This window comes from Gouania willdenowi, chromosome 6 (genome assembly GCF_900634775.1).
Source record: "Gouania willdenowi chromosome 6, fGouWil2.1, whole genome shotgun sequence".
NCBI lineage: Eukaryota > Metazoa > Chordata > Actinopteri > Blenniiformes > Gobiesocidae > Gouania > Gouania willdenowi.
Genome location: NC_041049.1, coordinates 1579377 through 1606392, shown reverse-complemented (window position 1 = coordinate 1606392; position 27016 = coordinate 1579377). Strand labels below are relative to the sequence as shown.

General features: G+C 40.3%; 1 protein-coding gene across 2 annotated transcripts; it reads right to left on the bottom strand.

Annotated features, from left to right (window-relative positions):
- Positions 1 to 1571: 1571 nt before the first annotated feature.
- Positions 1572 to 25569, bottom strand: cpm (carboxypeptidase M). 2 transcript variants are annotated; one of them, XR_003674303.1, is made up of 11 exons: positions 25481 to 25569; positions 18125 to 18322; positions 15513 to 15610; positions 12098 to 12270; positions 10431 to 10530; positions 7465 to 7570; positions 7224 to 7394; positions 6741 to 6893; positions 6517 to 6665; positions 5750 to 6413; positions 1572 to 1689 (listed from the first exon to the last, which is right to left on the bottom strand). XR_003674303.1 is itself a non-coding variant. In XM_028450372.1 (10 exons), exons 2-10 carry the CDS (start codon positions 18306 to 18308, stop codon positions 6138 to 6140), a joined length of 1410 nt encoding a protein of 469 aa, XP_028306173.1. In that variant the 5' UTR covers positions 18309 to 18322; positions 25481 to 25569; the 3' UTR covers positions 3662 to 6137. The 2 variants fall into 2 exon arrangements, 1 of the variants encoding a protein (XP_028306173.1); XM_028450372.1 differs by lacking the exon at positions 1572 to 1689 and having other exon boundaries at positions 3662 to 6413.
- Positions 25570 to 27016: the final 1447 nt, after the last annotated feature.

Below are 27016 nucleotides of genomic sequence, written 5' to 3'. Positions count from 1 at the left end.
TAATTTTTCATTCTTTGTTCACACTTCTTGTGTTTTCCCTCCTTCATTCTCTTTTCCTATTCTCATCACTTTTTCTCTTTCTTCTCCTTTTTCTCTTTTTTACCTTCATCATCTTTAATAAATCTCTCTTTAAACTCTATTTTTTTCTTTGTCTCCACTTTTTTCACCTCTTTTTTTTTTATCTGTTTTTTCATCTCAGTGGTTTTAATAACGGTGTGCGTCAGCACACACACACACACACACACACACACACACACACACACACACACACACACACACACACACACACACACACACACACACACACACACACACACACACACACACACACACACACACACACACACACACACACACACACACACACACGGTGCTGATTTAGTAAAAGTGAAATGAGCGACACTTTGATATAAATAGTATAAATAAATCACTCACACGTGTAACAAGTTTCTCTATTTTTACTGCAGAGACGTGTGGTCATGTGACCGATACCCTTTCATCCCTATTATTATTATTTTATGCTTTTAATTATTGAAATGTTTCATTTTATTTAATAGTAACGCTGAATGCACACACACACACACACACACACACACACACACACACACACACACACACACACACACACACACACACACACACACACACACACACACACACACACACACTCTGCATGTGGCAGTTGAAGCTCTTTCATTCTCCACTAGATTCAATTTAAAAACACAGTTAGTGATTGTGATCCATTTCAAAATAAAAGCAGTTACCCAGCCTTTCAATCCTCTGTGTGTGTGTGTGTGTGTGTGTGTGTGTGTGTGTGTGTGTGTGTGTGTGTGTGTGTGTGTGTGTGTGTGTGTGTGTGTGTGTGTGTAAGAAGAGAAGTGGAGATGATTAAAGTTTAGGAGGACCAGACATTATTCTCACACACATGTTTACATTTTCTCTGCTACACACAATCATTCTGATAAACATGTGACTAATTCTAATGGTCACATGACCTCATCACTATTTCACCCCCGTCACGTTTCCTTTTCTAAACCAATCAGTTCCAGCGTCTGATTCCCACTCGTCTGTGTAATGATCTGTCAGCCAATCATGTCCAGCCGAGGGTGAACGCCGCCACGCTATTGGACGCTAAAGTCATAATTAGTATCTTATAATTATGTGACAGTATCTTATATTTATGATTTAGTAACTCATAATTGTGACTTATGTCATAATTATGAGATAGTATGTCGTAATTACAAATTAGGTTTTTTTATCATTTTACTTTTCACAAATTTTTGAGTGATTTTGTGTACTTTTGAAGCATTTTGGTTTTCATTTTGTGTTTTTTCTTCATCAGTCCTTTTTCTTGGTTTGTACTCAAGTCCATTTACTCTCATTGTTTCTTTTATTATAAAGTTTTATTCAAACTTCAAAGCAGAAACTAAAATGTGATGAAGTGAAAATGACTTCTTTCTCTGTTTAAAATAACGTTTAAAGAAACTCTCTGAGCTTGAATCAAACCCAAACGCTGTGTTCGTTCCCACTGAGGCCCAACATTTTAATGAGTCGACCTTGTCCTTCCTCTTCCTCTTCCTCTTCCTCTTCCTCTTCCTCTTCCTCTTCCTCTTCTGGTAATTGTGCCTCATTTGTCTTTCCTGCCGCGAGCCAAGGACGCCACGCAGAGCGGGAAACTCTGCTCACTTCCTGTGAAGGAAACGCTCCGTTAATGATGATTTATGAATCGACCAAACATAACTGACTGTGAGCGTGGGAATAGAAATAAATAAATAAATAAGACTCAAACATCAAAAAGTGACGATAAAGAGGATTTAAGTTAAAAGAATCAAAAAATTAAACTTCACTAATTAGGGACAAACAGAAGTATATATATATATATATATAACATTATATTCTGCTCAATGTAATAGAGAAAGATTAAAGTGGAAAATAAAGATATGTTCAGTTTGTTTCCTTTGACTAACAGGTGAATGCTGCCACCCAGAGGATGATGTGTGTATTACAGCCTACAGTAGGTGGTCTAATGAACTGATTCATTGTAACTGTCAGTTTCTGTAACTGTAACTGTATCTGTATTTGTAAATGTAACTATCAGTCTTTTCAAAGCCCAACAAACAACAGCTTCAGACTGAACCCACAAAAGGAAAGAATCACAGACAGTAAAAAATGAGTGACAGTGATGATGTTTCCCATTTTAAATCAGTCTGAAATAGAAACTTAAGGGAAGATGACTTAAGTTTACACTTTTCTGACCACCAGTGGAAAAAAGCGATATCCGTGATTCATGCTGGTATTCCCTCAACAAGACTACAGTTAATTTAATTTCAGATATTATATAGGGTTAGGGTTATTTAACCCTAATCATGGATTAATGAGTCACATGTTCTTTTTGAGTCTCAACAACTGTTGGAGCCAATATTCCATGATTATTTCCAAAGTTCTTAAAACCTAACCTTAACCCTAACATAACCCCTAACCTAACCTTAACCTAACCCGAACCTAACCGAACCTAACCTAACCTAACATAACCCCTAACCCTAACCAAACCCTAACCCTAACCCTAACCTAACCTTAACCTAACCCTAACCTCACCTAACCTAACCTTAACCCTAACATAACCCCTAACATAACCCCTAACCTAACCCTAACCCTAACCTAACCTTAACCCTAACCTCACCTAACCTAACCTTAACCCTAACATAACCCCTAACATAACCCTAACCTAACCCTAACCCTAACCCTAACCTAAACATAAACCTAACCCTAACATTGATGTGTGAATGTGAGTGTGAATGAGCTGATATGTAAAAACACTCTGTAACCTCTGTCTGTGAAAGATGCTATAGAAATAAACATTACTTACTAAACATAACCCTAACCCAACCAATCACTAACAGCTAATAACTAATATTTTAATGCCCCCCCCCCCTTGTAGTAAAGAGTGACATGTGTGTCTTTGTTTGTAAATATTGTATATTATCTCCTCATAAACAAATTAATAAGAAAAAAGAAAAAAAAAGATAAAAACTAGCTGAAAATGATCAGAATAATTCAATATTCAATAAAGACCCAAAAACATTTTGATCTCCATCTGTTTTTATTCTAAACCAGCTGAAAGTCCTTCAACACGTTGTAGTTTCACAGCATTTAACGGTAAAAGAAAGAGGATATGAAGGATACACATATATATTTATGTATATATACAGTATGTCATGTTTTTCATTGCCTGAGGGTGGAACACGGACCCTCAGGGTCTAAAACAAACACCAAAGGGGTACCCCGTGTGTGGAACACTGAGGGGTACCCCGTGTGTGGAACACTGAGGGGTACCCCGTGTGTGGAACACTGACGCTAAGGGGTCCTGACCGATGCTCAATATGTGTTATTCTAACGTGTGATGCACTCGTGGTGTTCAGGCTTCTCAGCGTTAGTGATAATTCTCCATGAATCAATACTGTAAGTGCTGCTGCTCATGTCTGTGTAAAGGATCAGCCAATCACTTCACTGGCTCCGCCTTATGTTCTTTGATTGACAGACTAAAGACATTCTGCTGAAAACAACATTATGAAACAAAAAGACCATTGTGGAAATAGATATTTAAGAATAATAAAACATATTTCATAATAATATTACCTTATTTAACAATTTAATGGTCATATTATATATTTGTCTGTTATTTATCAAAATGGTATTTATTTCAAAATGTTGTTTTTATTTATTTAATTATGACTACTTTGGGCTTCCGTACAGCCCTGAGGAAAAGAGAGCAAACCAACTCTCATTGACTTTCACTCATTCATCTTTAAATACGTTCATTTACAGCTAAAAACTGTCCACTAGGTGGTGCTAAATACTTTCTTTATATTTAAAAAAGCAAGGCCTGTTTAAGATTTATAAGTTCTTCACATTTTTATCTCATTTTTACGGAGGCCGATTAAGGCCAATGTTGATTTAGAAAATTATTTTGGGCAAATGAAGAATTATAGTTTTTGACTTATATCATGATGTTTTATTTTGAGTTCATTTGACTTTTTTCTTGTTTGACCCAAATCCACTTAATCCGTACATTTGTCACGTTTGTTGTATTAATTAAAATTTTCAGTTTTTAAAACAAGCGATACGACCACGATTCTTCCTAAAAACAGAGAAAAACACACAGCGGTTGAATTATACGCGATAAACCTCTACATTTCTTATTAACACATAAAAAGCTGAGTTTACTTTGAGCTCTCTGCTGTTATACACACTGCGTCCACTAGAGGGCAAACCAGAGATTTCCTCTCCATTTATTCCCATACTTGCAAAAGACTGATCAAGAATCATTAACGACTTTCCTTTAAAAATAACATTTACTTTAGGACTCAGATGTACTGAAAATGTTAAAGAAATAAAAAGCAATAACTTTGCAAATAGTAACAACAAATAATTTTATGTTTTATGGCTGAAAATGGCACAAGCAATTTGTCTTTTTTAAACCTCAAAGTATTTTTTTTTTTGGTTTTTTTTATGGGGTTTTTTATACTAAAAATAAAGGCAATGTAATTAGTTTATATTCACTCAATAACAGAATAACAGTACATTATAAATTATAAATAATCTTAAAAAGTTTAGATTTACATTATCTCCAGTTAAAAAAGCAGAATCTTTGCAACGCAAAATAATAATTTAAAGAATATGTGTGCGCTCTGTTTAAAAAGATTAATTACCAGATGTTGGATCTGCTCAAAGCATAAAACTATCTAAATATGTCTGTCGTTTGTTCTTTCTACTTTTTAAATGTCATCCACTTTGACCACCAGATGAAACTCGATGATGAAGTCTTTTTTGAAGATGAAAAACATTTTAAAGAGATATTTTTCATCACTAATTCATCACTTTTATCACATTTTTAAACAATTTTTAAATTAGATTTTTCATTCATGTGCTGTAAAATAATTAATCATACATAATACAATGTGTGCATCATTTTAAAACCGTACTCTAGGGGGCAACGCGTTAAACATCAGACATTAAATGTAAGTTTTGGATCACAGCAGTCAAAAAGTTGAATTTTCCAGTTAAAAGAACTTAAAATGAATTTATCTGGTTATATTTTACACTTTGCTGTTGTGGTTTCTACTTCGTCCACTAGATGGTGCCAAATGTTTCCTGTTTTTGTCATTAGTCGCTCATACATGTAGTCTTTCATGGTTGATATCAAAACAACAGCAGAAAGAATGAGGTTTACATGAAAGCAGCGTTTCTATGGACACAGATTTCAGAGTTTACTCGTTTCCACGTCTTTTTACACATTTGTTTTTTTTCTTTTCCTGTTTTGATGACTTCACTGCTATTAAACTTCCTGGAATCATACCAAAGATGATAAATCGGGTTAACATAGTCAACTACTGTAACTGATGTAATTGTTCTATACTTCAGATGACCAATGAAAGGTGGGAAAGCTTATGCGGAAATCATGCCAGACTACGTCAAGAGAAATTTGTTTCCTGCTGATGTTTTAGGGAAAAAAATCCCAACTCGTGACAGAAAGAAATTTTTTCCCTTTTCATTTCTGCTAAAAATATCGCACAGTCTTGTGTTTATGTAGAGAGAGACTTTGAATGAGATTATGAGTGAAGTTGGACATATTCGTCCATTTGCTGCACTAGAATTACACTAGCGTGTAAATGTGTGATATTGTCCCAGAACGTGATTGTGAGGTATTTCTGTGTCATGTTGGGGAAAAAACAGTTCAGTTTGCTTTTACCGTCTCAGAGCGTGAATTCTGCGTGTTCCGCCCATTTTCCGTGATCTCGTTATATTTTCCACTTTGCTGTTGTAGTATCAACTTTGGCCACTAGATGGTGCCAAATGTTTTCAGTTTTTGTCTTCAGTCGCTCCTACAAACCTGGAGTTCGTACATTTGCATAAATTCAGTCACGGGACAAGTCTGAGAAATGAGAACTGTTGAAATATCCTTTTTTTACGTATGTTGTTCTAAAACGTTTTCACGAGATGGTGAAGTTCACGTTCCATCGTCTGTTCTCAAAGTTCAGAAAAAGTTTGTTGTTTTCTTCACGTTTAGTTCCACGACTAAAACCGTTGGTTCATCAAAGCCCTTCGACCTCGTAGCATTGCTGCTGACAAGTCGTCACTCAGTCTCTCAGTCTTTGCAGCGCCACCATGAGGCCAACCGCCACCATGGCAGCGCTCCACGTCACTGCCCCCGCGGCGCCGCACGCCCCCTGCTGGTCGAACGTCTGGTTGCAAATGTAATTGGAGACATTGGCCGTGGGCGCGCTTATGCTGCTGTCATTGGTCGCCGTGACAGCGCGCCGTAACCAGAAGTCATGCCTCATGGCAGAGAAGGTGTCTGGGCCGTACGGGATGTTCAATGTTTCTGATAAAACCTCGTGACCTGGATACGTGACCTGCCCAAGAAACAGAGCAAAGAAATACTGATGATTATCATTTGAATCAGATTGAGGTTTGAACAAACTAGTCGATACTCAATGGCAGGTGGAGGGTTCTTACCGTAAAGCTGTGTGTTCCCGGCAGCAGAAGTCGGTAATATTCTCCGTATCTGTTCGTTTTAAAGGGACACAGGTTGTCTCGACCTTTGACCTCCACCACAGCGTCCTGTACGGGCGTGCCAGAGCCGTCTAACACGCGACCTTTGACCCCTAAACACACACACACACATGCTGGGGATTAGAGTTCACTCATGTGAATGTTGGATGTGTGACGGATGGACGTACCGAGGTGAACCTGTTGGATGAACGTCAGCAGAGACTTCCTGTTCTCCGTCCATAGACCAGGAAGTTCACGACGAGGAGGAAACTTACAGCAAGAAATTTCCAGAGTCACTTCCAGACACTGAGCCCACACGTAGTTATAGTCCTGCATCCCCCCTAAACACACACACACACACACACACACACACACACACACACACACACACTGATTAGCAATGTATTTGCTCCAAATCAAAATAGAATCAACAGTGAAACTATTCTATTTAGTATTGACTAGTTTGTTAAAACCATCCATAAAAATGACAGTTACACACACCCCGTATTACATAGTTACTTGGTTCCTTGGATACTTAGTTATTCAGTTCCTTGTTGACTCGGTTCCTTAGTATATTGTTTTCTTAGTTACTTGGTTCCTTAGTTACTCTGTGTTTGGGTGCTGAGGTAAACAGTGTAGAGTTTAGATGCTGCAGTAAGTAAGGGTCTCACCTGATAGCGGGTACCACTGGTAACCGTTGGTAACACCGTGGAGGAAGGGCCGGCCCTCGTTACACATGTCCCCCTGGTGCATGGAGGCGTGGTTAAACGAGTAAGTTTTGGACAGGTGGATGAACACGTCTGCGTCTGGTGCGACGCTGGCTCCGCCCACAAGCTCCTCACCTGTCAGAGGGTCAACGTCATTAAACTTCCTTTTAAATTTCATTTATCCTCAAACTTTCTGTTATGTTACCTCCATTACTGTTGTCGTACGGATAGCTAGCTACCAAAGCGCCGCCGTGTAGGTTTGCCGAGAGAACGAACGTCTCCTTACGCAGCCAGCCAATCACAGCTCGTGTCTGAAACACACACATTTTTACTTTAATGCAAGTTTTATTCAATTTGTCCTTTATTTATCCTATTTTTGTTGTTGTTTCCTGGACAGAGATAAGTCAAGTTAGTGCTTTTATTTTGAAGAGGATTTGCTGTCCTATCACACTTCTACCACTTGGGGCAGTAACTAGATAATTTGATATTTGAATGTTAACTAACAAACTAAAAAATAAGGCACTTGTTGGTTTTAATGATCCTAAATTGTCTTAAAAACATCGAAAGAACATCTTCTTCTTGCTTCTCTCGACGAGGACAGTCGCACTCTCTGTTTCTCCCTCCCTTCCATTCTTATCTCTCTCCCAGCTGCTGCTTTGTCTGGTCTTGTGAGCCTAACAAGAGCCTCTCTCTGTAACTCATCCAAAACCGGAATAATGGAATTAATTAGTTGGTCTCTTAGTGCTATCGATCAGATTTTTTCGACGAAAAGAACCGGGGGTGGTGAACCCGCATGTCCAAGCGGGACGTTTGCGGCTGGATACACACTTGACCCTTGGCGAGTTGTGTGTCTGTCCATCCTTTCCGTGGAAGACGTGGAGGACATCTACATGATTGGAATAATGATAGTAGGCATGCTGCTGATCAGAGCTGGTGGCTTCCTAATCTATCGAAAAGTCCGTACTACGCTGGCAACTGTTTTGAAAAAGCTGCCAGTGATTTCTGAAGGATGTAGCAGGGCTCTGAACACTCAGACTCATGTGTTGATCGATATCAAAAGCAAGCAAGAGCTGCTTTTGGATCGTCTACGCGTTATGGATAACAACTGGGAGAAGTTGGAGACCCGGCTTGGAAGTGGAAACTAGGCCACTCATTGGATTACAGCAGAGAGACTCAGGACAGAAGGCTATTGGAAATTGACATAGCCTGTATCAAATCACATTGTTTATCTCCCTTTCGGCTCCCCAGCTAGCCAAGGCTAAAGTCAAGGTTGTCTCAACTCTTATCACCGGGAAGTTTCTGCAGACGGTGGCTCTTTTCCTGGTTTCACACTGTTTTCTCTGTTTAGGGAAATCAGTTTCAAACTGGCAGTTTTTTTCCCCCCTCACCCCTCCTCTCCTCCTGTTGTTGATCCCTTTTTCACCTAAATATGTGGGCGCCACAAATGGCTGCTCCGGTGTGTTGATATGTCTTCTTTCACTGCAACTCCCAAGTCAAATTCCTCGTATTGTTCTAAACTGTACCTGGTCAATAAAGCTCTTCTGATTCTGAAGAAGACATTAATTATATTGTTTTAGTGTCGTGTTACTAAACTAGTGACACTAGTTAAAACGTCTTTTACAATAATTATAATCAGAAGATTTTCCAACAATAACAACATCTTTCATTTCTGCTTCTCGACGAGGGTGGTCGCATTTTCTCTGCTCCCTCTTTCCCACCGTATCTGTCCCTCTGCTGCTTTGTTTAGTCTGGTCTTGTGAATCTAACAGGAGCCTCTCTTTCCATCTCATCCAAGTCTGGAATAATGGAATTGATCAGTTCGTCTCTCAATGCAATCGACCACATTTTTTCAACAAAAAGACCATGTCCAAGCACTACGTTTGCTGCTGGATAGGCGCTCGAGCCTTGGAACAAGTGGCGAGTTGTGTGTCTGTCAATTCTTTTCATGGAAGACGCGGAAGAAGAGTCGGCGCCAGGCGGCATTAAATGAGGGGGCATTAAGAAAACTGCGGGGGCCATAAAAACCCTCGGCTCCATCTGAATTTTGCTCTCTCACTTTGTCGCGATGCAGCAATGTGAGTGACGTCACGTGAATCAACAGAGCAGGCCATAGACATATACACATTCTATTGGCTGATCCTAACAAAAGCTCTAGGGTACGTTCAATAGCAAAAATGTAAAACAATTACACCACAGTATATTATATCTATGGAGCAGACTCCTGTCCACTGTCAGGGAATGGACACATTCAGTTATGATAGCCAATCAGATATCTTGATTAATAAAAAGAAAGTGTGTGTACCTTCTTGAACTGCCCGCAAATGCCCCCCCCATGATGCCGACACTGCGTGGAAGACATCTACATGGGAGGAATTATGGTAGCAGGCATGCCGCTGATTGGAGCTGGCAGCTTTCCGACCAACCACAAAGTCTGTATTATGTCAGCAGCTGCTTTGGGAAGGCTGCCAGTGAGGATCGGGCAGGGCTCTCAACACTCAGACTCATGTGATGAACAAACTCAAAAGCAAGCAGGAAGCTGCATTCGTTTACACAGAATTTAATCAAATTTGGAGAAGTTGAAAGCTCGACTCGCTTGTTAAATGACCACCTTATTGGATTACCTGCTGAGAGACCGGGACTTAAGGCTATTGAAAATGAGCTAGCCTGAATCATATATAAAGCCCTTATCAAAGCCAGCCGCTCAAGGTTGTCTCATCTATCACCAGGATGTTGTGCAGAAAGACCTTTGTGCCCTAAATAAAAAGTATTTTCTTGTTATTTCATAAGAACATTTATTACAAAAAGGGTAATTTACAAAAAAGGTGAAAATCAGATGCGTATCAGTACATCAATCTATCAGGACAATATCATAGAATATTTCATCTTTGTAAAACATTTACTACAAATTTAGAATGCCATCCCATCTAGTGCATTCAAAAAGTTACATATTTATTATATAAATGGTAACATGTAAAACTTTAAATTGACTTCTATCAGAAAATAATCAGTTTTTACTAATTCTGTCTCCTCTGATTTCATTCTGGTTTTCTTTTTCTGATTTTACTCTCAGGGGATCAAAGTTCTCATTTAGTGACACAACAAAACACAAATTGTGTCATACTGAGTCTTTAAGGTTGCTGGTTTAAAACCAACAGTGTGAATAAAACTCACCTCAGCTTCTCTCTTCTCTTCGTTCATCACCTGCTGAGCTTTGAGTCCAACAAAGGCGTCGGGAAAGTTCCTGTTCAGATCGACGCCATTGGCGTTATGCCTAAAACACAAGAACGATTCATTTTAAGTACATTTCTGCTTTTGTGTGCAATATATGTATATATTTTTTACAGCCATTTTACACCTTTAACCTTCAGAGCAATAGGTGGCAGTCATGCACTTCTCAGCTTTTTGTCCAATTTTTTTGAAAGACTTTCTTTCGTTTCCGTTTTTAACTGTTTTACAGAAGAATCACAAATTGGTAATAATGAGTGATAACGTACTCTGAGATGGTTATTTGTTATTTGTTATCTACATCATCTAACTCTGTCACGCTTTACAGTGATGATGATGATGATGATGATGATGATGATGACGATGATGATGATCAAGGAAAGAGATTTTAACTGTGACTCAGTCACACTGCAATAATCTGATCAATAATCTGATCAATAATCTGATCAATAATCTGATCAAATCAACCTGTTACTTTGTTTATCAATGAAGGCGTTTTAAATTAAAAGTGAACTTTATCATTTTCACAGATTTTCATGATATTTACAAGCTTTGGGAAAACTCCATGTTCTGTGATTTCTAGACAGCCCAAAAAACCGACATCACCACCTCCTTTCCTTCAGTCTGGACCAGAGAATACGCGTAGGAGAGAACTGCAGGTGAGCAAAAAAGCGCTTAGTAACTAAGGAATAATGGGAAACATCTGATTCCTCTATGATGTGATTTTGAGATGTTTTTAATTGTTCTGTAACTTTCTCGTAAAACTGCCAGAATGATCAAACTAATAAGTTTCTGTTGCTTTAAGTCAAAGAAGCTAAAAATAAAGCAATAGAAATGTATCAGTTTGATCATTCTGGCAGTTTTAGGAGAAAGTTCTGCAACAATTAACAAACATCACTAAAATTGACAGAAGAGGAATCATTAGTTTTCCCATTGAGCACAAACAGGTGGTTTCTCTCCATGGTGGCGTTTTAGTTGTTGTGTTTCCACACGTTTCTACGACGGAGCAAACGAACATCCTGTGTGTGCATGCTGGGACTGGACTCGCCTCCGTCACATGACCCCCAGGGGTCCCCTGGCCTCCTGCGAGCAGCTGAAGGATCGTTTTCAGAGTCACAAATTCTAGTTTTTAGGAAGGAATCTCAGCTCTACGCTCAGAGAAAGTCTGACCTTAAAAGGTTTGGAAAACTGTGACTGTCAATGGTACACACACACACACACACATGCACACACACACACACACACACACACACACACACACACACACACACACACACACACACACACACATATACACACACACACACTCTGATGTAAACAGTCCATTAGAAGAAGACAAAACAGTCTGAATTAGAGCAGATCAGAGTTTCCTGTTAATCAGAGCGTTGTGGGCGTCGGAGTGTCGCGCCTTTCACTGATTTTAGTGTGTGTGTGTGTGTGTGGGGAGGGGGGGGGGTCCAAAACTAACTACAGCATTAGACTAACAACCAATCAGAGCATTAACACACAGGAAACGAACATACGGTTGTGTATTTTTCCAGGAATTAACCATTTTATTTATTCATATTTGTTGTTCTGTGCGTTTCATTTAACGACCCGTGTCCTTCTCTCACCTGCCTCGACCGTACAGACAGTCGGTGTCGGAGGAATCGAAGCCGTCTGGGTTCATGGTGGGCATGATATGGATCCTCGTGCTGCTCAGGAGCTGCAGAGACCATGATTGGTTATTTCTGTATCCATTGATCAGGTCATCGATGAGGTGCAGGAGCAGCACTCGACCCAGGACCTGGAGAGAGAGGACAAAGAGGGACAGAAAGTTTAGAAACTTAGAGACTAAACAGTGTGCTGACACGCTCTGGTGGCTGAAGTTAATGAGTAAATCACAGACAGTGTAAGGACTCCCACCAAAAAGTCCTTTTATCCTCAGGGTTTGTGTGTTTTCAACAGTCCATGAGTTACTCTCTAACTTCAGCCACCAGAGCGTGTCAGCCTACTGTTTAAAGGAGAGTAAAGGTCCCTTAGGAGAGCTCTTCTTCTCTGCTTCATTGTCTACTACCAACACATAGAGTTGGAATTGTTGCCCCCTGCGGTCATAGATTATTTTTCAGGTCACAACTGTATTTATTCTCTTTCCGTAAACAAGAGGTTTACATCGACATCTTTAACTTTTCCTGATTCTTTAGAGCAACTAAAAGCAGCACAAGTTGTTATTTTCACTGAAAAAGCTACTAAATGATCCAATAATCAGGCTGAATGTTTCACTCCAATAGAAAACAATAGGATGTTTACAGGCAGTGGGGCCGTGTGACATCATCAATCACATGATTTCAAGATGGAGGAACACAGGCTCTAAAACTGTAAAGTTGTCCTGTTTTTTAAAAGTTATAAAATGAATATGGTGCAAAAAAAAATGTGTTTTGTTTGACATAGATCTACTAATTAGAACATTTCAAAGGTTTTAAGCCACATTTTTAAAAACATTAACATTCTGTTAATGTTGTGTGTGCGTTGTTGTGTAGTTGTGCAGTTGTTATAATTGTAGTCGTTTTGCCGGGCGTAACGTTATGACTCACTTTGACTGGAACGTGAGAAGAATATTTGGAAGAGTAACAAACTTTGTGAATGAACGTGCACACACACACACACACACACACACACACACAGACACACACTCTTGTCCGGACTCGCTCTGCCTGGGGACACGTCTCTCTCTCTCTTGTCTAAACACACAATAAAAGCCTCTTTCAGCTCCTCTGAATCGCAACAAGTTTTACATTAAAATCAATAATTACCTCCAATCGAACGCAGCTTTGATCAGTCATTAATTAGTCCTGAAAAACTATTTCTCATTGAACTTTCATAACCACATCATTACTGAATGTTAACGTGAAAAAATTAAAGTTTTATTAATGGACCGACATGTGACTAAAATAAAATAGGTAAAGGACTAAAAGATTAAGATTATAATAGTTTTAGTTATTTTTTCATTTTTAGACTGAGTTAGTTTTCAGAACAGATTAGTATGTTTTTATTAAGTTTTGTTTTCTGAAAATGTTTACTTTTATTATTATTATTATTATTATTATTATTATTATTATTATTATATTATTATTATTTTATTTTTTTTTAATTATTATTATTATTATTATTATTATTATTATTATAATCATAATTATTAATTAGATATAATTTATGTTTAAGTTGTTTTGTAAACACAATGCAGTTTGAGTTATTTATCTTTTTTTTTCCTTTTTTATTTTTATTTCAATTCCAATTCCAATTTATTTATGAAGCACATTTAAACACAAACAAGGTTTGACCAAAGTACAATAAAACATAAAATATATACAATAAATACAACATGGAACATTAAGGCTCTATGTTACAAATATAATCTAGATAATTATATCCTGGATTAATCTCCTTTAGCTGGATTCAGCTAACCACACATTCCCTGTCAGAGAGAAGCTGTCCTACAAAGGTCGATAACAACACGCTAGTTTAAGACAAGTGTTTTCAGCCTCGGTACGTGAGCATTCACATGAAAGGGGTGGAGCTTGTAGCGTCCGACCAATCAATGGAGAACCTGGCAGAGCGAGGGTCTTTACAGGAGGAACAGCTTATGATCTTAAATAAATATAATGAATTTAAATCCATGATGACAGTGAAGAGCAACGGTATTAGTGCAGCGCACCAGGAGGCGGAGCTTTTATACTCGCTCAGATCTGATCCACTTCATAACTTGGTCCTGACCAGGTTTGGTGTTACTGAAGTTTAAAATGATGAATAATTAAAATCCATAATTTAGACCAAAAACAACCCTGTTGTTATAGAAAAAGCAGGAATAGAAGAACTCAGACAGGAAGCTGCTGATACTGTTAATGTGTATTAATCCATTAGATGATAAACGAACAGCGCTCTGCAGTTAAACTTTATTACAGCACACACATGTTTCTATCCAAGTAGATCTATTTATTACACACTGGGATGAGAACACATTGTTTACTGTCTGTAGTATGTTCCTGATGATGTCATCAGTCTCACTATAGCGTATAAATGAATGGATTAATGAATTAATAACTTCACCCGTCTACGCATACGAAGACACAGACTTCATCAGCTGATTGTAGATCAGTCCATCAGATACAAATCTATATGTTTCCTCAATGATGTCATCAGTAAATGCATCAATGTCTAAATATTTTCTCTCCTGTCAGTGTCAGATCAGATCCACACAGTGACGTGTTCACACATCACCTTTTATTGGGCAGCTTGCTTTCTAATTGATCTGATTGGTCAGGAGGCGGGACTTCAGTACTCACTCAGATCCTAGCCAAAACAAAACCTGCTTCCGTCCAGGCTAGTCGTTCAGCCTAAGTTACCATGGTGATTTAGCTCCATTAAACGTTTGCGAGCTTCGTAGTCCAGCACACACTGATTAAAGTTAGCGCTAATATCTCCGTAACGTAGGCCCAAAAACTCCTACGTTTTTAATTCTAGTTTGTGTTTGTTGTTTTATTTAACTATAATAACTGACTGACTTCACCATCAAAGGCTAAAACCTTATTCAAAGTCAGGCAGTCCTTACTTTTCTCAGCATTTAATAGAAAAATAATGTGACTCAAATATTTAGTTGGGAGTGTCTCTGTGGTGTGTTCGAGTGTCTGCCGACGTGTGGGAGAATCCAGCTTTAACATGTGCGGCATGAATCGACGTGTGTCAACTGATGACCTCACTTCACCTACAGGTGATGATGTCATTGAGGAGGCGGAGACACATTCAGTCACAGTTTACCTGCTGGTGTTTCACTTCAACTGGTGACAGTTAGAAGTGGTGACACGTTGCCATAGAAGTGTGTTTAAAAATGTGTACACGTGTGTGTGCGTGGTATGTGAACACGTGTGTGTTTGTGGTACGTGTGTGTGGTACGTTTACATGTGAGTGTGGAATGTGTACACGTGTGTGTGTGTGTGTGTGTGTGTGTGTGTGTGTGTGTGTGTGTGTGTGTGTGTGTGTGTGTGTGTTCACCTCGTTTCCGTGCATGTTGGCCACATATTTGAACTCTGGGATGCCCACAGTGTGTTGGTGAGGATGAACGCCAAGCGCCAAAACCCACAACTGCTGACCTACACACACACACACACACACACACACACACACACACACACACACACACACACACACACATACATACACACACACACACACAAAGTCATTTAGTGTGTCTTTGTTGCTATATTCTCCCCTAGTTTGTGTTTTATGGGTTTTGTTTGTTAGTTTGTCTATTTGTCTCATGGTTGTGGTTATGTTTGTGTCTTTGTTGTCGTACATTTTCTGAGTAATTTTGTAATTTCTTTTTGCAGTTTTCATCAGTTTTCCTCAGATTTCTCCATAACGTCACACAGAATATGCGCAGACTTCATCTGTCAATCATAACAGAGAGTTTTATCAAACTAGTCACTTCTCAATGGCTCTGTTCTTTGTCATTTTGTTTATTTTGAATTGTTTTGTGTGGATTCTTTTTAACCTTTCGGTATAATTGTCTATTAGTTTTGTCATTTTGTGTCTTTTTAGGGTTTTTGTGTAATTTTCTTGTTTTTCTATGTGTTTTGTAGCTTTTAGTCTTATTTTTTAGGATTTTTTTGGTGCTGCTTTCTTGCAGTTTTTCGTGGTTGTTGTGTCTTTTGGTTCTAATTTTGTGTCTTTCTAAGTTATTTTTTAAAATATTCCAGTGTTTTTTTGTTACATCGTGACAAGGTGAAGGAGGAGTGCCTCTAACTGACACACACACACACACACACACACACACACACACACCTGTAAATCACAGCTAGATGAGGATGACCCACGGATGTAAAGTCTGGACAGAGGCCAGCTGGTGTCCTGGATTAGCCAGGATTATCTGTGTGTGTGTGTGTGTGTGTGTGTGCGTGCGTGCGTGCGTGCGTGCGTGTGCGTGTGCGTGTGCGGGTGCGAGTGTGTGTGTGTGTGTGTGTGTGTGTGTGAGTGCGTGTGTGAGTGTGAGTGTGTGTGTGTGTGTGTGTGTGTGTGTGTGTGTGGGTGCGTGTGGTGCCCCAGGTTAGATTAACTGCAGTCTTTTACAGCCTCGTCATTCAATCCCTGCACTTGCTGTCCCGGTTGCCGTGGTGACCAACATTTGATACACTAGCAACGAGCCGCAGGCGACTGTTTAACTGAGAGCACTGGTTAGCATTAGCATTAGCATTACTCAACAGGAAACCACAGCTCTGCTACAGTTTTAACTGACTGTTAGCTAGGGTAACCACACATCCAGTTTTACGTAAACATGTCCTCTTTTCACATCTTTTCACCAGAATTTAAAAACTCATGAAAATGTCTGGGTTTCCCAGGGACCCTGAACGCATCGAGGGAAACATGTCATTTTAAATGACAGTAGCGCAGCTAATATAATGTCATTGCATTAACTTTTATGCACCCTTTACGGAATCCATAAAGATCCTGATTTGTTTTGACAAAAAGTTAAATTTTTGGAAGAATAAATGTTGTTTAAACTGAGAACACTGGTTAGCATTAGCATTACTCAACAGGAAACCACAGCTCTGTTCCTGTTTAACTGACTATTAGCAACTGACTGTTAGCATTAGCATTACTCAACAGGAAACCACAGCTCATGAAAGTGTCCGGGTTTTGCTGTTCGAAGGAAGATTCAAGAAAACGTTGAGTACTTTTGTGCATCCTCTTTTTTGGAAATCAAAATATGGTCACCCTATGTTAGCATTAGCATTACTCAACAGGAAACCACAGCTCTGTTACTACCTAACTGTTAGCGTTAGCTTTGTGACTTCATCCTTGTTGAACAAAGATGTGACAGGATTTAGTTCTTTGGTTGCAAAATAATGACAGAAAAATACAACAAAGAGACACAAAACAACACTAAAAACAAGACGGTTAATATTTGATCTTTAGTCGTTTAGTTTCATTGGTCACTGCTGTGATACTCTCGACCAATGAAAGGGTCTCATTTCCATCTCAGTGTTCTTTCAACCAATGAATCTGTACGTAAACAAACAGCAACATTTATCACAGCAGGAACACAAACATGATTATATCTGATCTGATGGTCATATGATCAACATTCACATGAGCATTAGAATAACGACCAATCAGAGCATTAACACAGGAAACAACAAAGGGTTCACATGTTATGGTTTTTGTCATTTTGTATATTTTTCGTAAGTTTGTTGTTGTTTTTGGAGTGATTTTTCTTGATTTATATTTAATTATTTTTGTGTATCGTTCTGTAATTTTTGTATGTTTTTAGAGTCGTTTTGTTGTTTAATTTAGAAGCTGTACAAAGTCAGACCGAGGGTTTACCAGCTGACTGTTTATATGTGAAAACATCATTAAAAGCTGCTGTATATGTGATTATTTGTTCTCTTAATAAATGCAATTTATGCAAAGAAAAAAATCTAATAACTCAAACAAAAAATTAAAGATATCTCTGGAAACATTTGAAACTAAGGTAATTTAAATGCAACAACAAAAAAACTGAGAAAGAAAATGATAAACGTAAACAAATATTAAATAACAAACTGTATGACGGCTTTAATCGTTTGCTGCCATCTTTCCTTCGACCACTAGAGGGCGTGTTATTTCACCTCTGGTGGAGCGGCCGATGCTGTAGAGGTGAGCGATGTCGGGGTTGGAGGCGTTCACCTGCAGCAGGAACTGCTCCATCTCTCGGTTGCTATGATAACGAAAGTCCAGCGTCCGGACGGCAGTGAGGAAGACGAGGATGATGATGATGATGATGGGAGGTAAGGAGCGGGTGAGGAAGGTCATCGCTTCCCCGTGAGCTGATGTAGAAAAAGTAGAACTGATCAAAAAACGAACCAAGACAAGGAGACAAAAAGTAGAGGAACAAACACGTTTGGAACAAATGTTTACCAGTGAGGAAGAGAAAAGATGTACCACAATTATTCCCATGCTTTAATTAATTATTCCCACGCTTTAATTATTATTCCCACGCAAAATCATCGGGAAATAACGGGCAATTTTATTATTGAATCAGTTTGATAAAAAGATGGCCCTGCCAGCGTCGGGACGTACTAAGCTAACCAAACGTTGTGGACTAATTGCTACGTGCTAAGCTAACAAACATTGTGGACTGGTCACTACGCACTAAGCTATCCAAAGGTTGTGGACTGGTCACTACGTGTTAAGCTAACATTGTGAAGTAGTTGCTACGTGCTAAGCTAACAAACATTGTGGACTGGTCACTAAGCACTAAGCTAACAAACAATGTGGACTGGTCACTACGCATTAAGCTAACCAAACTTTGTGGACTGGTTGCTATGTGTTAAGCTAACATTGTGAAGTAGTTGCTACATGCTAAGCTAACAAACATTGTGGACTGGTCACTATGCGCTAAGCTAACCAAATGTTGTGGACTGGTTGCTACGTGTTTAGCAAACATTATGAAGTAGTTGCTACGTGCTAAGCTAACAAACATTGTGGACTGGTCACTATGCACTAAGCTAACCAAACGTTGTGGACTGGTTGCTACGTGTTAAGCTAACATTGTGAAGTAGTTGCTACGTGCTAAGCTAACAAACATTGTGGACTGGTCACTACGCACTAAGCTATCCAAAGGTTGTGGACTGGTCACTACGTGTTAAGCTAACATTGTGAAGTAGTTGCTACATGCTAAGCTAACAAACATGTGTACTGGTCGCTACGCATTATGCTAACCAAACATTGTGGAATGGTCGCTACAGTATAAGCTAACAAACATCGTGGACTGGTGGCTACGCATTAAGTTAACAAACATTGTGGACTGGTCGCTACACTATAAGTGAACAAACATTGTGGACTGGTGGTTGTACAGGTCGCAACAGGCTAAGCTAACAAACATTGTGGATTGGTCGTTACTCGCTAAGCTAACAAACAATATGGACTGGTGGCTACGCGTTAAGCTAACAAACATTGTGGACTGGTTGCTACACGTTACGCTTACAATCATTGTGGACTAGTGGCTACATGCTAAGCTAACAAACATTGTGGACAGGTGGCTACGGGCTAAACTAACAAACATTGTGGAATGGTCACTATGTGCTTGGCTAACCAAACTTTGTGGCCTGCTCGCTACGTGCTAAGCTAACCTAACGTGGACTGGTCGCTACATGCTAAGCTATCAAACACTGTGGACTGATCGTTATGCATTAAGCTAACAAACATTGTGAACTGGTCGCTACGCGCTAAGCTAACAAACAATGTGGACTGGTCGCTACGGGCAAAGCTAACAAACATTGTGGACTGGTCGCTATGTGCTAGGCTAACCAAACTTTATGGACTGCTCGCTAAGTGCTAAGCTAACCAAACGTGTACTGGTCATTACAGGTTAAGCTATCTATTGTATCTTGGAAGTATTCCATCAACTTATACGACCAGATCAATAATAGACACAGGAGAATACGTCAGACTTCTTCGTTGGTCCTTTATTTAACACTACACTCTTTAACAGATGCGCCCCTAGCCGCAGATACATGTACTGCACCATTATGTAGTAAAGGTGGCAGTATGAGGCCACTAATCACCACAATATACAACATATTCCTCCCCACCTAATGAACAGCCACACCCAATAAAACAAAACAAATAAATTCGACCTCAGAGGGTGTATTATGGTACCGTTAACAAAACACGAAGTATCTTGTACCCACCAACTAGTGCATTACGTCACTGAGTGTACTGAGATAAAAAATGCTAAGTTGTAACTGTAAAGTATGTGAACACAAATACACAGTGTCGAACAAAGTCCCAATATGTCATTATATCAAACATTAACCAAACATCAGTATTTTACCTAAGGGAATGAGGTGGAGTACTCAGACCCTGACACAACCCTGGGGATTATTCTGCCCCATGTATGTCAACTACAGATTAAGGCGTTTGGGAGATTGTCGTTCCCTCTGCGGATAGCGGCGGGTGGCAATACTATCCGGCATACCCCCACTGTCGTTGTCAGGAACAGGTGTTGATGTAGGGGATGTAGACAGTTTAGTCTCTGAAACTGTCGGAATTGATGCGGAAGGAACCGGCTTCACACCACAAGTTGTATCCGGGGTGCGAGCAGGTTGGGTTGGGCTGACATGTTGGAAAGGATCAACACAAACCACTGGTAGAGTTTCCTTCGGTGCTGTAACTCCGGCAAGCAGTTGGTCCGCGTGTCTCCTCCAAACAATGTCCTCACAGGTCCGAACTGTGTAAGACACCGGACCAGTCTGCGCGCTGACTGTAGCAGGAGTCCATTTTGAACCGCGAGCATAGTTGCGTGCAAGAACGGGATCACCTGTGAGGAAAATCCTCCTCTTTGCTCTTTGTTCGCGTTTCTCAACCTGGGCTTTTTGCTTTTGTACTACAGTGTCTTTGGTTCTTGGTGGTTTCAGAAGGTCAAGGCTGGTGCGTAGCCGTCTCTTCATGAGAAGTGCAGCAGGAGCCTCTTTTGTGGTTGAGTGAGAGACATTTCTGTAGCATAGCAGAAAACTGTTCAGTCGCTGATGGAGGGAGCCCTGTCCCTGTGAAGCCTTCAAAGCATCTTTCATACTCTGAACAAATCTCTCTGCTAGTCCATTAGTAGAGTGGTGATAAGGAGAAGAGCGAATATGTTGCACCCCATTCGCTTCAAGGAATCTCTTGAACTCTTGTGAGATAAATTGGGGCCCATTATCGCTCACCAGTTGCTCAGGAAAGCCAAATCGGCTAAACATCTCACCAAGTTTCTCGAGGGTTTTCTCTGTTGTGGTCAATCTCATTATTGACACTTCTGGCCACTTTCTATGAGCATCTATGGCCACAAGGAACATCCTCTCTTCAAAAGGTCCAGCAAAGTCCATATGAAGGCGCTGCCAGGGCACCTCCGGCCAATCCCAGGGATCAAGAGGGGCTGGTTGTGGCATGCAGCGAACGGTTTGACATGATACACATGTTCTGGCTGTCTCTTCAATTTGTCCATCCACTCCCGGCTACCAGAAGTAGCTTCTGGCAAGCTCTTTCATGCGAACCATACCACAATGGCCTGTATGCAGCTGCTGTAGCAGTCTTTTTCAAAGGTCTGGTGGAATAATCACTCTGCGTCCCCATAATAGACATCCGGTCTGCACAGACAGCTCATTTTGTCTTGACATATATGGTCGTAGCTCCGGAAGATTTCCACCTCCGCCATTCATAACCACATCCAGCAGCTTTGACAGCACCGGGTCTTTCCTGGTGTGGTGTCTCACTTGATCAGATGTAATGGGGGCGTCCTCCACCTGCCTGAAATAGAAAATATCTGCCTGCTGTGCCCCGCCGAGGTTCACTGGCAGAGGCAGTCTGGAGAGGCCGTCTGCATTAGCATGCAACTCCGACTTATGGTATTTAATGTCATAGGTGTGAGCAGACAAAAATAATGCCCATCTCTGCATGCGGCTCGCAGCCAAGGGTGGAATGCCTGTATGGGGCCCGAAGATCGCTGTTAGGGGCGGTGGTCTGTTAACAGAATAAATTTTCTTCCAAAGAGAAATTGGTGAAACTTTCGAACACCAAAAACAATCCCCAAAGCTTCTCGTTCAATTTGTGCATATCTGCTCTCTGCCTGGCTGAGTGTGCGTGATGCAAACGCTATGGGGCGCTCTTCGCCATTGGGCATGATGTGGGAAACAACTGCCCCCACCCCATAGGGAGAAGCATCGCATGCAAGTTGTAACGGCAGTTTGGGGTCGAAATGGGTCAGAGCATCAGAACTTAATAATGCAGTTTTTGTCTGAACAAATGCCTTCTCGCACTGCTCTGTCCATTTCCAGGGTCTATCGTGGCATAACAGTCGATGCAGTGGTTCAAGTAGAGAGGACAAGTTAGGAATAAACTTCCCATAATAGTTAAGGAGTCCAAGATAAGAACGCAACTGACTCACATTTTGAGGATTTGGTGCATCCATAATTGCCTTTACTTTGGATGGAGCCTTATGCAAGCCCTCAGAGTCAATCCTATGTCCCAAATACTCAACTGAAGGCTGGAAGAATTCACATTTGGATTTGCGAACCCTAAATCCTTAGTCTCCCAGTCGCTGCAGTGTGGCATCTAGGTTATTTAGGTGCTCTTCCTCCGTTTTTCCAGTGACTAGTATGTCGTCCAAATAGCATTGAACTCCAGATAGTCCGCTCAATATCTGATCCATAGCACGCTGGAAAACAGCTGGAGCCGACGTTATGCCAAATGGTAGGCTGCAGTAACAATAGAGGCCCTTGTGGGTGATTATCGTGAGAAGTTCTCTTGACTCTCTATCCACATGCATCTGGAGGTAGGCTTGGTTGAGGTCAATCTTGCTGAATTTTTTTCCTCCGGCCAAGCCAGCAAACAAATCATCAATGTGGGGCAGTGGGTACTGTTCAGCTTCTAGTACAGGGTTTATGGTGACTTTGAAATCCCCACATATCCTCACAGATTCATCCTTTTTCATAACAGGCACAATTGGGGTGGCCCAGTCACTCTGGCTGACAGGCTCCAAAACTTTGCTCTTAACCAAAGAGTCTAATTCTGCTTCAACTTTTGGTTTTATTGCATATGGAACTGGTCTTGCTTTGAAAAACTTTGGTCTGCTGTCAGGCTTAATGTTGAGTTTGAAAGTGATGTTCTTCATGCTCCCCAGTCCCCCCTTGAATACTTCAGCATGTTTGTTGAGAATAGCTGACAAGCTCATGTCACCTCGGCACAGCATGCGGATTGATGGTCATTCCAGTGTAATTTCCTCGAGCCATGAGCGACCCAAAAGCGACGAGAAGTTTCCTTTTACCACATATAGTGGTAGCTTAGCTGTTTGGCCATTCACCTGGACTGTGACATTGATGAGCCCTTTTGTTGGTACAATCTCCCCAGTATAGGTTTTCAGGATGAGGCTGGATGGTTGCAAAGGTATGTGTTGCAAAGACTCTTTGTAAATAGTCTCTGACACCAGGGAGACTGCTGAACCTGTGTCGATTTCCATGCACACTGGCTGTCCGTTCAGCAGTGAAGTAACCCAGTATCCTCCTGGTCCTCCCTTAACTGACAAAACATACACCGCTGCCTCATCTGATGAGCTGCTGTCTGTAGCAGTAGCGTGACTTTCCTGCATGTTATGTACAGATTGTCTTTTTTTAAAACTGTTCTTTGGTTTTTGGTTGCTATGCTTTGTTTTTTTATCAGCTCCTTTACTTTTGCAGGCACGTTCGATATGCCCCCTTTTTCCACATTTCCTGCAAATAATGTCCTTACTCCAGCACTCTGCTGCAAAATGTCCATTTTTATCTCATCGGTAACATTTGCTCTGTGCTCCCTTTTCTTCTGTTGAAACCTTGTGGAGTTTTGCACTTGAATTTAACTGATGAGATTCTTAGGCAGCTAACTCCATGGACACGCTGATTTCTATAGCTTTTTCCAAGGTAAGCGCACCCTCTGTTAGCAAACGCTTCTGTGCTGCTTCACTCCTCAACCCACACACGAGTCTGTCTCTGATGGTGTCATTCAGCACATCATTAAACTCACAATGTTCAGCTAGCTTCCTTAATGCAGCCACAAACACTGTTACAGACTCCCCTTCTTCTTGGTCTCTTTTATGGAAACGAAAACTTTCTGCAATTAACAGAGGCTTTGGTGAGAAATGGGCTGCAAGGGTAGCCACTATGCGCCTGTAACTCATGTTCACGGGTTTTTCCGGTTGAACAAGACACCGAAGCAAATTGAAAGTCTTCGGTCCGACTATGCTCAAAAACGTCGGCACAAGCTTATCGTTTCCAATGCCGTTTGCCTCCACAAAGCAATCAAAACGCTCTGTATAAGAGCTCCACTGCTCCATATTCTCTTCATATGGGCCAATATTACCGATCATCCCGGCCATTTCAGCTTAATCAGCAGGTTATTGTCCGTAGAAACTATTCCATTTCATTCACAGTACTCACAGCTCCTTTAACGTGCTGCCCAGCTGCGGTGAAGCTAGTTAGCTTGCCTGCTAACCTCCAACACTCACGGCAAAAACAAAATAAACGCCACTCCAGCTGGATGTAAGTCTTCCTCCCAACAAGCACAGGGCACCCGCTGATACCGTTTATCCTTGTCGCCACTTTATTGTATCTTGGAAGTATTCCATCAACTTATACGACCAGATCAATAATAGACACAGGAGAATACGTCAGACTTCTTCGTTGGTCCTTTATTTGACACTACACTCTTTAACAGATGCTCCCCTAGCCGCAGATACATGTACTGCACCATTATGTAGTAAAGGTGGCAGTATGAGGCCACTAATCACCACAATATACAACACTATCAAACACTGTGGACTGGTCGTTATGCATTAAGCTAACAAATATTGCGAACTGGTCACATCACGCGAGGCTAACAAACATTGTGGAGTGGTGCAACGCGCTAAACTAACAAACCATGTGGACTGGTCGCTACGGGCTAAGCTAACAAAGATTGTGGACTTGTCGCTATGTGCTAAGCTAACCAAATGTAGACTGGTCACTACACGCTAAGCTAACGAAACGTGGACTGGTCTCTGTATGGAGAGGAAATACATTTATCGTCTGTAATACGTGGAACGCAAAGGTTCAGGAAACACAACACGAAACACACAACTAGATACACAACACGACAAAAGACATAATACATGACACAACACAATACATAACACAACATGACACCTAGACACATTAAATACACAAAATGACACACAACACAAAACACATCATCACACAACATGACACCTTGACACAAACACACACACACACACACACACATATATATAATGATGAACTGTTAAAGATATAAATGATTAAAAACGTAAAGTTAAATGTTCCACAGTGACGTTGGTGAAGAGTTAATTAATAAGAATAGTTAGTTGAAAGTGTAATAGATCAGTTAAACAGTTCCAGCTCAGCTCTGTGAAGCATTCTAAGGATTATAATCAGAATAAAACTATTCTAAACTCCACTCACCTGTTCACCTGTCCGTCAGTCCGTCAGTGCTGGAGGATCGAACCACTACAGACTGAGAGAAGGATAGACTTAAACTCGTCACTTTATTTCTTCACCCGCTCCTGTCCCGGGGGGCGGGGCTTAGAGAAGTTCCGTCCTACGTCACGACGGAATTCAATCACCTTTGTAGGACCAACACTTATGTTTATATACACATCTAATGCACACAGTGTGCGTGTGTGTGTGTGTGTGTGTGTGTGTGTGTGTGTGTGTGTGTGTGTGTGTGTGTGTGTGTGTGTGTGTGTGTGTGTGTGTGTGTGTGTGTGTGTGCGTCCTGGCTGAGGTTCAGTCATTCTCTGGCAGTCTGAGATGTTTTTATTGAGTCTTATTTAAACTCAGGTTATCCTAAAACATCAAAGGGTGTGTGAGTCAATATCACATTAGAATTATAACACACGCACGCGCACTAAGCAAAGCACGCAATACGTGGAACGCCAACATTCGTATCCACGTTTTCTTATTCCTGACCTGGAAAGATACACAACACAACCAGTAGGCTTACTTAAACCAGTATAAATCCAATATTGATGAACATAAAAAGAACCATAAACTAGTATAACAGTGTTAAAAAAAGGTATAAATCCAATATAAACCAGTATAACCAATAATAAACCAGTATAAATCAATAATAAACCAGTATAAGTACAATATACACCAATATAACCAATAACAAACCAATTTAAACCAGTATAAATCCAATATAAACCAGCACCAATAATAAACCAGTATAAACCAGTATAATCAATAAGAAACGAATGGAAATCAATAATACACCAGTATAACCAATAACAAATCGATTTAAATCAGTATGAATCAAATATAAACCAGTAAAACTAATAATAAACTATTGTAAATTCAATTTAAAGCAATATAAACCAGTATAACCAATGATAAACTAGTAAAAATCTAATACATAAACCAGTATAACCAATAATAATTTACATTTATAACAACCAGGGGAGTAGATTAAACTTTAACTATTAAATCATTAAGTTGGAGTTAAAGTTTGATATTTTTAAGGATTGATTGAAACTGAGGATGAGGAGGATGAACGTTCAGTGAACCGTTGGCTCCTCCTGCTGGACGTAAACTATCAGAACCAGCTTTAAAAAACAAGGCAACACCGAAACAAACCCAAACCTAAAGAAAAATACTACCTTTACATTTTGACAAAATAAAAGATAAAGTGTAACTTTGACCTACAAAAATCACAAACTTTGCCCCCGACCAGAGATGTCCAGAAAAAAAAGTAGTAGACTTCAAAAAAAAAAAAGTAGAAGGCTAAAACTCGCGGTAAGTTGACGCTGCTGTGCGCCGATGACGCGCGACACATAAATCCTGTAGCATTTTGAGATTTGGTATCAAATGTGAAGTGCATTGCAAATAAAAGGTATTATTATTATAAGGGGATCGGGGGTTCGATTGTGATGCAGCCATTCTGCGCAGTGAAGAAGAGATGCTATGCGCTAGCAGACAAAGCTAATAGAAAAACCTGAC

Bases quoted from the DNA above. Each gene is read 5' to 3' on its own strand.
- cpm (XM_028450372.1), bottom strand. From the start codon at position 18,308: ATGACCTTCCTCACCCGCTCCTTACCTCCCATCATCATCATCATCATC. The intron at 15,611-18,124 runs GTGAAATAACAC...GTGTGTGTGTAG, and splicing joins CATCGGCCGCTCCACCAGAG to GTCAGCAGTTGTGGGTTTTG. The intron at 10,531-12,097 runs GTGAGAGAAGGA...CTTGTGTTTTAG, and splicing joins TGTCTGTACGGTCGAGGCAG to GCATAACGCCAATGGCGTCG.